At 37.6% G+C, this 12463-nt stretch overlaps 1 protein-coding gene across 3 annotated transcripts in view; it reads left to right on the top strand.

Annotated features, from left to right (window-relative positions):
* The window catches only part of Dennd1b (DENN domain containing 1B), a 227737-nt gene that overhangs the window by 89248 nt on the left and 126026 nt on the right, over nt 1-12463 (top strand). For 2 of the 3 annotated variants that reach the window (XM_055624573.1, XM_055624576.1), the window contains 4 exons: nt 4747-4816; nt 5476-5556; nt 9224-9283; nt 10438-10491. In XM_055624573.1, coding sequence (XP_055480548.1) covers nt 4747-4816; nt 5476-5556; nt 9224-9283; nt 10438-10491 — 265 coding nt within the window. The remainder of the gene's footprint in view (nt 1-4746; nt 4817-5475; nt 5557-9223; nt 9284-10437; nt 10492-12463) is intronic. The other variant, XM_055624574.1, reaches the window with a different exon arrangement.

The following is a 12463-nucleotide window of genomic DNA, read 5'->3' as shown; positions in this document are numbered from 1 at the left end:
CAAATGGACCTAATAGATGTCTACAGATCTTTTCACCCAAACTCAAAAGAGTACACCTTCTTTTCAGCACCACATGGAACCTTCTCCAAAATAGACCATATAGTTGGTCACAAAGCAAGCCTCAACAGATACAAAAGGATTGAAATAATCCCTTGTATACTATCTGACCACCATGGACTAAAGCTGGACATCAACAACAACAGAAACAACAAAAAGCCGACACGCACATGGAAACTGAACAACTTACTACTCAATGACAGCTGGGTCAAGGAAGAAATAAAGAAAGAAATTAAAGACTTTCTAGAATTCAATGAAAATGAAGGCACAACATACCCAAATTTATGGGACACATTGAAAGCAGTGCTCAGAGGAAAATTTATAGCACTAAGTGCCTACAAGAAGAAATCCGTAACATCACATACAAACAACTTAATGGCCCAACTGAAAAACCTAGAAAAAAAAGAAGCAGATACACCCAAGAGGAGCAGACGGCTGGAAATAATCAAACTAAGGGCAGAAATCAATCAATTAGAAACAAATAAAATTATCCAAAGAATCAATGAAACAAAAAGCTGGTTCTTTGAGAAAATCAACAAGATAGACAAACCGTTAGCCAAACTAACTAAAAAGCAGAGAGAAACCATACAAATCAGCAAAATCAGAAAGGAAAATGGGGACATAACTACAGACACTGAGGAAATCCAAACGATTATTAGGTCATACTACAAAAGCCTATATGGCACAAAATTTGAAAATCTAAATGAAATGGATAACTTTCTTGACAGATTCCATCTACCAAAATTAAGTCAAGATCAGGTAGAAAGACTGAATAGTCCTATATCTCCCAAGGAAATTGAAGCAGTCATTAACAGTCTCCCCTCCAAAAAAAGCCCTGGACCAGATGGCTTCAGCGCAGAATTCTACAAGACCTTCAAAGAAGTACTAACACCAATTCTCCTCAAACTATTCCATAAAATAGAAACAGAAGGAACACTACCAAACTCATTCTATGAAGCCACAGTCACTTTGATACCTAAACCACACAAAGATCCAACCAAAAAAGAGAACTTCAGACCTATCTCTCTTATGAACATTGATGCAAAAATACTCAATAAAATACTTGCAAACCGAATCCAAGAACACATCAAAGATATCATCCACCATGACCAAGTAGGCTTCATCCCAGGAATGCAAGGGTGGTTCAACATACGGAAATCCATCAATGTAATCCACCACATAAACAAAATGAAGGAGAAAAACCACATGATCATCTCCTTAGATGCTGAAAAAGCATTTGACAAAGTCCAACACCCATTTATGTTTAAAGTCTTGGAGAGATCAGGGATACAAGGCACATACCTAAAGATAGTAAAGGCAATATACAGCAAGCCTATAGCCAACATCAAACTCAATGGAGAGAAACTTAAAGCAATCCCACTGAAATCAGGGACAAGACAAGGCTGCCCACTCTCTCCATATCTCTTTAACATTGTACTTGAAGTCCTAGCCAGAGCAATAAGACAACTAAAGGAGATCAAGGGGATACAAATCGGAAAGGAAGAGGTCAAAGTGTCACTATTTGCAGATGATATGATAGTATACATGAGCGAACCCAAAGATTCAACCAGAGAACTTCTTCAGCTGATAAACACCTTTAGCAAAGGGGCAGGATACAAAATCAACTCAAAAAAATCAGAAGCCCTCTTGTATACCAAAGACAAAAAGGCCGAGAAAGAAATTAGGGAAACAACACCCTTCACAATAGCCACTAATAACATAAAGTACCTTGGTGTGACTCTAACCAAGCAAGTGAAAGACCTGTTTGAGAAAAACTTCAAGTCTTTGAAGAAAGAAATTGAAGAAGATCTCAGAAGATGGAAAGATCTCCCGTGCTCATGGATTGGTAGGATTAACATTGTGAAAATGGCCATCCTGCCAAAAGCAATTTACAGATTCAATGCAATTCCCATCAAAATACCAACTCAATTCTTTACAGACCTTGAAAAAAAGATTCTCAGCTTCATATGGAGAAACAAAAAACCCAGAATCTCCAAAACAATCCTGTACAACAACAGATCATCTGGAGGTATCTCCATTCCCGATCTCAAGCTGTACTACAAGGCAACAGTAATAAAAACTGCATGGTATTGGCATAGAAACAGAAAGGAGGATCAATGGAATCGCATAGAAGACCCAGAAATAAACCCACACACCTATGAATACTCAATATTTGACAAAGAAGCCAAATCCATTCAATGGAAAAAAGACAGCATCTTCAACAAATGGTGCTGGACCAACTGGATGTCTACATGCAGAAAAATGAAAATAGACCCATATTTATCACCCTGCACAAAACTAAAGTCCAAGTGGATCAAGGACCTCAACATAAAACCAGATACTCTAAATCAGCTGGAAAAAAAAGTGGGAAACAGCCTAGAATTCATTGGCACAGGAGACAACTTCCTGAACAGAACACCAACAGCACAGGCTCTAAGAGCAACAATCAATAAATGGGACCTCATGAAACTGAAAAGCTTCTGTAAAGCAAAAGACACTGTCATCAAAACAAATAGACAGCCTACAGATTGGGAAAGAATCTTCACCAACCCTTTATCTGACAGAGGGCTAATATCAAGTATATATAAAGAACTAAAGAAGCAGAAAAGCAACAAACCAAGTAATCCACTTAAAAAATGGGGAACAGAGCTAAACAGAGAATTCTCGAAAGAGGAACATCGAATGGCAGAGAAACACTTAAAGAAATGCTCAACCTCATTAGCCATTAGGGAAATGCAAATCAAAACGACCCTGAGATTTCACCTTACACCCATCAGAATGGCCAAGATGAAAAACTCAAGTGATAGCACATGCTGGAGAGGTTGTGGAGAAAAGGGAACCCTCCTCCATTGCTGGTGGGAATGTAAACTGGTTCAACCACTCTGGAAGTCAATCTGGCGCTTTCTCAGACAACTAGGAGTAGTGCTACCTCAAGACCCAGCTATACCACTCCTAGGTATATACCCAAAATTTGCTCAAGTACACAACAAGGACATTTGTTCAACCATGTTCGTAGCAGCTTTATTTGTAATAGCCAGAACTTGGAAACAACCCAGATGTCCATCAACGGAGGAATGGATACAGAAATTGTGGTATTTTTACACAATGGAATACTACTCAGCAATCAAAAAGGAGGAAATCATGAAATTTGCAGGCAAGTGGTGGGATCTAGAAAAGATCATTCTGAGTGAAGTATCCCAGAAGGAGAAAGACAAACTTGGTATATACTCGCTTATATAGACCTACAAGACATGATAAACATAATGAAATCTACACACCTAAAGAAGATAATCAAGAAAGTGGACACAGGCGAAGGTGATTAATCCTCATTTAGAAAGACAAATGGGATGTGCCTTGAACTTATGACAGGAGTCTACCACAAAAGGCATCTGAAAGACTCTACCTAGCAGTGTTTCAAAGCAGACACTCAGACTCATAACCAAACCCTCGGCAGAGTGCAGGGAATCATATGAAAGAAGGGAAGTTAGTATGATATGGAAAGGATAGGAGCTCTACAAGGACCAAATATATCTGGGCACAGGGTCTTTTCTGAGACTGACACTCAACCAAGGACCATCTATGGATATAACCTAGAACTTCTGCTCGGATGTGGCCTGTGGTAGCTCAGTAACCAAGTAGTTTTCCAAAGTAAGGGGGACACGGACTATTTCTAACAGGATCTCAAGGGCAGGCTGTTTGACACCTCCCCCCAGGGGAGGAGCAGTCTGTTAGGCCACAGAGGAGGACTTGGTAGCCAGCCCTGAAGATACCTGATAAAACAGGGACAGATGAAAGGGGAGGAGGTCCTCCCCTATCAGGGGACTTGGAAAGGGGCAGGGAGGAGACCAGGGAGGGAGTGTGGGGTTGGGGAGGGAATGAGGGAGCGGGATACAGCTGGGACACAGAGTTAACAAAATGTAACTAAAAAGAAAAAATAAAAAAAAATAAAAATAAAAAAAAAAAAAAAAAAAAGAAAGAAGAGGGTGACAAACCGAATTAGAAAATACATTTGGACTAACTAGTAAGCTTCTGCTTGGAAATAAATAAGTAAACAAATGAACACTAATAAAATTGAATAATAAGTATATAAATAAAGAATATTTTGATATAGCAAAATGAAATTTAAATCACGATTGGATTGTCATTGAAAATCAATTTATTATATATATAATTTTAAAAGTAGGCTTTATCTGTAATGATGGTTATATAGTTTCTGAAGAATTAATTACATATGTGGTTCTGTTCATTATGTATCAACTGGGTAATATTTAAAAAGAGATTCAAGTATGTGTAAGTCAGTGATGGACTGCTGTACAGTGGTGGTCCTGAGTCATTGCCACCACCTTAATTTGTAAATGTGTTCTGGGATACTCACATGAAGGACACATGTCTTAAGGTCTCACATCTCTGTAATAAAATAATATTTTCTATACACTCACAACAGTGGTTACTTTGTGATAGGATTATATCATTTTTCATAGGCTGCTGACATAAAATGGAAGTGTGTATAGTAATAAAATTTTGGGAATTGGTAAAGAAAACCTGGGTGTAGTTCTTTTCTGTTATCCAGGATAAACCTGTTTTAAAGAATATCAATTCTCTTATTTATCTCTTTATTTATTGGTTCTAAATTTCAGCTGATATATATATATATATATATATATATATATATTTCAATTCTTTTTACAGTTACTTGCCATGGTTTGAAGTATATTATAAGCTTCTAAATACTTTGGCAGATTACTTGGCCAAGGAACTGGTAAGTTAATTTTTTTTTCTGTATAATTTTATTGTGTTAAAATACAGAGAGTAAAGATTATAATTTTATGGTATTTATCACAGTGACATTTTTTTCTAACCACCAATATAACACATCCAAAAAACCCAAACTCTGTACTCATTAAATAATAATTAACCGTTTCCTTTTCTTTTCCCCCTCATCAACCGCCATGATATCTGTAAATCTTCTTAACTTCAAGTCCCCACATAGGTAGCTCTCACGTTGGTTCTTGCTTATTTCACTTAAGGTAGCACATTCAGAGTTTCTTAAACATTCAAATGAGTGAATAAACAAGTATTAGTAGGCCTGTAATAGGCCTTTTGTCTATTATAGATGATTGTTCAGCTGTCTTTTCCAGCAGACCCATTCATAGTTAGTGGTAGGAGCTTTCCAGGTATACATTAATGCCTTAGTTTAAACAAAACAACTTACTCTTCTAGTTACATTTATATTTTTCATATATCTGGAGATATAGATATGTATAGTTCTGTATTTCAGTGTTTGAGGAAGGACCGTGTATACTGTGTTCTGCAATGGCTGCACCATTTAACATTCCCTTTCGGAATATACAAGGATATTCTTAATTATATTTGCTTCTTATGTGTTTTAACTATTAAATAATCTTTTCTTTGTTTCAGGAAGATGATTTGAATGAAACTCTGAAATCACTCTATAATCACCCTGTACCAAATGCAAACACTCCTGTCAACTTGAGTGTGGTAAGCGCTTCATAGTTTGTTTTTAGATACAATTCATTCTCATTTAAGGACACGTGTCTGTTCCAAGAGTCATTTGCCAAATTTCCCGTTTCTTGGAAGACTCAAATGATGGTATTAACCTTGCTTGGTGCTAATATCAAGAAGTGAAGTCTATAAATAATAATAAAAAAATATTCACCCCCCCCAAACCTTTTCTAAAAGAAGAGGTGCTTCACAAAAGAAAGCCGCATAGTGATACACAGAATGAAGATTCCAGCTAAAATGCCCTGGTCTTTCCTTACATGTGAACGTACTGTTCAGGTTAGTTATGAGATTCTGCAACTTATCAGTGTTTGTGTGAATAATAGGCTTATTGTACCAATCTGCTTTGAGATGCTCAGTGAACTTTGACACTTACATCTTCTTAGGTTGATATGCCCAGGAATTGTGGGGCTTATTGCTATTAAACATTGTTGAAAACAAACTATGGTGGTTTCATTCATATCTTTTGTTAATTTTTCAAATAAAATAGGTTAAAATGTATTATACTGTCATTGTTTCTTGTGAATATGTTGGTTTTTTTTATTTCTGAAAAAGGAAGAAAAAATTAATAGGGCAAGGAAATTTTTGAGGAAATTCAACTTGAAACTTTATTCATGTAAGGCATTTTGCAGCTTTGCATGATAATGAAATTGTTATGCTCATGATCTTTCTTTGGAAATAACTATTGTCATGCCTGTATTGCTTCCATTATTCAAAAAATCCTTTTCTTTACAGAAGCTTTTCAGTCTCATGAGGTCCCATTTATTGATTGTTGCTCTTAGAGCCTGTGCTGTTGGTGTTCTGTTCAGGAAGTTGTCTCCTGTACCAATGAGTTCTAGGGTCTTCCCCACTTTTTCTTCTGACCGATTTAATGTTTCTGGTTTTATGTTGAGGTCTTTGATCCACTTGGACTTTAGTTTTGTGCAGGGTGATGAGTAAGCATCTATTTGCATTTTCTACATGTAGACATCCAGTTAGACCTGCACCATTTGTTGAAGATGCTGTCTTTTTTCCATTGTATGGTTTTGGCATCTTTGTCAAAGATCAGGTGTCCATAAGTGTGTGGGTTTATTTCTGAGTCTTCTGTTCGGTTCCATTGATCCACCATTCAATGTTTCTATGGCAGTAGTGAGAATTAGTAAGATCTGGAAAGGACAGGAACTCTACAAGGAGAGCAACTGAACCAGAAAATTTGAACACAGGGGTCTTCCCAGAGACTCATACTCCAACCAAGTACCATGCATGGAGATAACCTAGAACCCCTGCACACATGCAGCCTATGGCAGTTTAGTGTCCAAGTGGGTTACATAGTAATGGGAAGAGGGACTGCATCTGACATAATCTAATTGGCCTGCTCTTTGATCATCTTCCCCTGAGGGGGGAGCAGCCTTACCAGGCCACAGAAGATGACAATGCAGCCACTCCTGATGAGATCTGATAGACTAAGATCAGAAGGAAGGACAGGAGGACCTCCCCCATCAGTGGACTTGGGGAGGGGGATGCGTGAAGAAGGGGGAAGGTGTGATTAGGAGAGAGAAGGGAGTGGCTTATGAGGGGATATAAAGTGAATAAAGTGTAATTAATAAAAGTTAAAAAAAAATCCTGACTGCACAGTTGACCATGTTTGTTCTTTCCTGAAATCTTTGCTGTCTAATCTCTGTGTGTTTTCATTTGCTGCAAACTGCCCCAGTGCATAGAATTAATTTCCACTGGAGATTATGAAATGAAAGCCCAGGAGAACTTGGGATTTTAACTCAAATTACTTGCTGGAAGTACTCAGCAAGCATAGATGTTGCTGTCTAAATAGCTTATTGGAAGCATAGAGGAAAAGCTATAGTCTGCTTACCCAGGCAGACTATCATGAAAAAGAAAGGAAATCACATGAAAACTAGAGAAAAGGTCATGAAGAAACTCAAGACTCACAAGTCATTGAGATGCAAATACTGCAGATTCCTTGCTTAGTCAGAGTGCACAAAAAAATAGACATCATCTCTTTAAACTATTGTATTTATAAAGCAATCAAAAAACTTGGTTATGGAACGTAGATGTTCTTAAATTAAATAATGGAAACAGCTATTGTAGAGGACTCTTAGGTGGTGAAAATGCACTCTGACAGCTGCATGGTTCAGCAGTTTAGAGCCCTTGCTACTCTTGTAGAAGAACAGTTTTGTTCCTAGCACTCAAGCCAGTGGCTCATAGCTGCATATAACTGGTTCCAGGTGATCTGATGCCCGCCCTTGGCCTCCACAGCCACCATCACACATGTGTTCATATACACAAACACACACCTTATATATTTAAATAAATCTTTACAAAATGTGCCCTATTCAAATTTGTTATTTATTTAGGCTTTTGGTTTTTATATGATACCTAGGGCCTTGCTGTCTGCCAATGAGCTGTGTTCCAAGCCCTTACTTTCTTTTCAATAGAATAATTGTACCTGTTGATGGGATACGTATACTGTGATACCTCTCTGATTCTAACAAGTATTTATAGATTGTATATATGAGGGAAATCATATGGCTATTTGTATTGTTTCATTTAACATAACATTCTCCAGTTTGTCCATATTACCATAAATGACAAAGTTTCATTTTAATTGCTAAATAGGAGTCTTCCATGTTTGTGCATGTGTGTAAATAAAATTACCTTCAAAATGTGTATCTATTGGTGAAAACCAAGGCTGATTCCATTTCTTGGCTATTCCATGAGCAAAGGAGTGCAGTATCTCTGCAACAAATGTGGGCTGCAGGCCTCCTGATATCCTTCCCTTTGAGTGCACAGTCAAAAGTGGGATTGCTGGATCAATAGGACATTTTGTTTTTACCTTTTTGGAGAGGCTTGCACATTGTTTTTCATAGTGGCTTTGCATATTTCTATTCTCACCAGCAATGTGTTAGTGTTCTCTTTAAAGAGTCCTCAGCACTTGCTCCTTTTTGTCTGCTTTATAATATTTCCCAAACTAGAGTGAAGTAGCATATTACAGTTTTTGTTTGCATTTCTCTAGTATTTGGTTGATGTTAAACACATTTCTGTATACCTATCAGTTGGGCTTTTGAATTAATAGTCTATAATAGCTTTCAAGTCTTGCATTCCTGTTTTCAAGCTATAGTTATTGACTATACTACTAAAATCCACCTGGGGTTTTGTATGAAGTTCAGTACTTATTTTGTTTCAGTAGCAGAATAGTATGTACCCAGGACTGTCTATCAATGATGGGCAGTTTGAAGACTAGAACTAGTCTTAACCAGAACTTTGTCTTAGATAGTCCTAACTAGCTGGGGAGAGAAATTTTATGTCAGATTAAAAGTCATGCTTTTCAAAGTCTTTACCAAAAGTTTTAGATATGATTATTGATCATTGGAATATTGCAGATTTTATGAAAAGTTAATATGTAATATAAGTGATTAACAAAACTGTACTTCAAAAAATAAATACCACTGTCTTTGTACACACAGTGTAAAACTTTGCACAGGATATTTCCAGAATAGATTAGCAGGTCAGAATTTAGAATATTCTATATCATGAATGTCACTCAGGTACTCTCAGTGGATAATATAGCAACATGGATTTTTCTCAGTATACAGGAAGGTTTTTGTATGTAAGCTTCCCCTTTGAAGTAAATTACTCATTTTTTTCTCATAAGAACCAAGAGCTATTTATTGCCAGTGAGCAAGTTCTGAAAGATGAGCCCTCACTAATGCTGGTGAGTGAACAGGACCTTGACTTCTAAAATCACTCCTCTAAAATCATTATGCCTTTATGATTCACTCTGGTTCTTTGGAAAATGGAAAATGGACTACAACAATGATCAATTAGAATCTATTTTCTGTTTATACCTTCTTTTTCCTAATTTTCTAAGACATAATAAAATGAAAAAACTCATCCAAAAAGGCTTTTGATAGACAGAAACTTTTATTTTCTCTTTTTAGTAGTGGGCTGAAGTATATTCACTGCATGAGATTCCCGTCACAATTATTATTTTTTTTTTGTCACAGGATCATCTTGTGACTTGTATTGTCCTCCCACTCTGGAAAATTATGTGTTATGACAGTGAAACAGCCTCTGACTAGTTCAGCTCTGTTCAAATACTGTTGAATGTTTCTGTTACAATCTTTAGATGTAAGACAGTCTTAAATATATCTGTATATAATTAAGGCATTAAAATCATTTGAGAACATAATATCAACAGAAAATAGAACGGATCACAATTGCACTTTGATTTGCTTGGCAATATGGGTGGCCATTTTTTGGGATACTGGTGGTTAGAGACTACCCCTTTCCTGGAAATATTATGTAATGTTGCTTTGTTTACTCTGGAAATAAAAATTTGTTTATTGGTGAATGCATATGGTCATAGTTTTGGTTAGGAAATCCATTTTTAATTTTTAATCATTGAAAGACTATCTTTCTTTGTTGTTTTCTGAATAGTAAGTACACTTGCTGCAAAAATGTATTCACTAGAGCTCATCATAGAAACCTAGGAGTCCCTAGATTTTACAGACTCTTCAATTACCATGCTTTTATTTTTCAGTCTTCCTAAATATATTTTGAGAATATATGTTCTTAGATTTATTTAAGTATGTGTAACCTTTTGGTAATATAATCTTTTTATTGTCTTAAAACTTGTACAGATTCTTATTATTCTGTCCAATTTCAAAGTCTCTTATTTTTGATCATCACTTCTTATGTGAGACTGTCATTATTAATGTTATTTAGATCTGCCTTGTTTTGTCACCATGTCCAAATTGTTAGTCTGTGGCTTTCACCAGTCCGTTTTTTTTTTTTCCTTATTTTTGTTGCAAATTATATGGACTATGAAAAGTAACGATTGTTTTCTGTGCTCATTTTGGTGACTAGCACTCCTGTTTTATCGCCCCTGACGTGACAGGACTCCCAACCATACCGGAGAGTGTAAGTGTCTGGTTTCTCTTTCTAAGCTTACGTTACAAATGTGCATAACTGAGTGCTCAGTCAGGGCCAAGCACACACTCAGTTCCTGAGTGTGGCTGTCTGACTGTAAGGAAGTGTCAAGGCGTGCCTTCTGCTAAGTGGGGAAGAATGCTAGGAGGAAACGTTGGCACTTTACAGTCATTTTTAGTAAACAGACCATTGAATTTTAGACTTTCTCTCTGTCTCTTTGTTTAAATCATTAGTGTCCCAGTTGTTGATTTCCTGGTTTTAATTAATGCAGTATGTATGTTATTAGACTTGAAGAGATTATAGAACTAATGCTTGTTATATTGTTAATTGTAGCTATATTGGAAATGCTCTCTGCTTACCAAGAGTTAAGTCAGGGGAGGCAGAGGCAGGGAGATCTCTGTGAGTTCAATGCTAGCCTGGTCTACAAAGTGAGTCCAAGACAGCCGGGGCTACACAAAGAAACCCACAAAAGAAATAAAGAAAGAAAGGAAGAAAGGAAGGAAGGAACAAGAGTTACCCAAGTAGGAGCGCTTATGGATATGTGGGATTGATGGATATCTTTCCATGCCATTTGATAACTGTGAGACAAGGAAAATATTCCCTTCATTTTTTTTTCTTAGAACATTAAAGTAAGTCAGGAATAAACCTGTAGGAAAACCAGTAGGAAAATTTTTTCAGGTATACTTGTATTTACCTAAGATACATACTGTTTGTCCATATTGATTTCAAACCATTACAACATTTGCTTTCTCAAATAAAAATAGTGAATTTTTGAAGGTCAAAAATACAAATGCAAATCATTCTGTGTAGATTTGTGGATGGGTGCGTGTGTGGGTACCCTGTGTACGTACCACGTGAGTGATTAAGGGTGTCAGAGGACGCCACCGGGTGCCTTCCTGTATTATTCTCTGCCTTCCTTTGTGAGAAAGGCTGCAGCTGGAGCCCACCAATATTTCTTGAAATCCAATTGCCTATACCTCCCAAGTGTACGATTATAGGAGTGTGCCCCCATGTCCAGATTTTATGTGGATGCTGAGGATCAGAACTCAGGTCTTCGTACATTTTACCAACTCAGCCATCTCCCAAGCCCCACAATTGTAAATTTTCTAATATCAAATCAAATTGAAACTTTAAAAAATTAACTTATTACTTTATATCCAGATCACAGCCTCCCCTCCTCCTCTTTTCCTTTTCATCTTCCCTTCCCAACCTCCCTCCCCTCAGAATAGGGGAGAGCTCTCATGGATATAAACCAGCCTTGGCATATAAGTTGCATTGAGATTAGGTGCATCTTCTCCTAAGTGAGGCTAGACAGACACCCCAGTTAGGGGATCGAAAGGCAGGGAATATAGTCAGAGAAAGCCCCTGCTCCCACTTTAGGGAAGATCCAGCTCCACAACTGTCACATTTGTGCAGAGGGCCTAGGTCTGTCCTATTCGTGCTCTCTGGTTGGCAGTTCAGACTGTATGAGCCCCATTGGTTAATTTCTATAGTTCTCTTGTGGTGTCCTTGACTCCTCTGGCTCCTTCAATCCTTCCTTTGCCTCTTCCACAGGATTCCCGTTTAGCTGTGGAATCTGCATTAGTTCCCATCAGTTGCTAGGTGAAGCCTCTCTGATGACATTTATGCTTCTGTTTGCAAGTATAGCAGAATTTCATTAACAGTGTCAGAGGTGGGCTCCCTCTCCTGGCATGTGTCTCAAGTTGGGCCAGTCTTTGGTTGGCCCGTCCCTTAAATTCTCCTCCATCTTTTACATATTGTAGTCCCATCTTGCAGGCAGGACAAATTGTGGATCTGAGGGTTTGTGGCTGGTTGGTATCCCAATCCCTCCATTGGCAGTCTTACCTGTGTATAGGAGATGGCTGGTTCAGGCTGTATATTCCCCATTGCTAGGAGGCTAGCTAGGCTAACCCTTATAGACTCTAGGGGGTTTCCATTGGCCTAGCTGTCTAGCTCCTCCCAG

This window comes from Psammomys obesus, unplaced genomic scaffold (genome assembly GCF_907164565.1).
Source record: "Psammomys obesus unplaced genomic scaffold, mPsaObe1.curated_primary_1811, whole genome shotgun sequence".
Lineage (NCBI taxonomy): Eukaryota > Metazoa > Chordata > Mammalia > Rodentia > Muridae > Psammomys > Psammomys obesus.
Note: the sequence above shows the minus strand (reverse complement) of the source record. Positions and strands in the feature narration are given on the sequence as shown.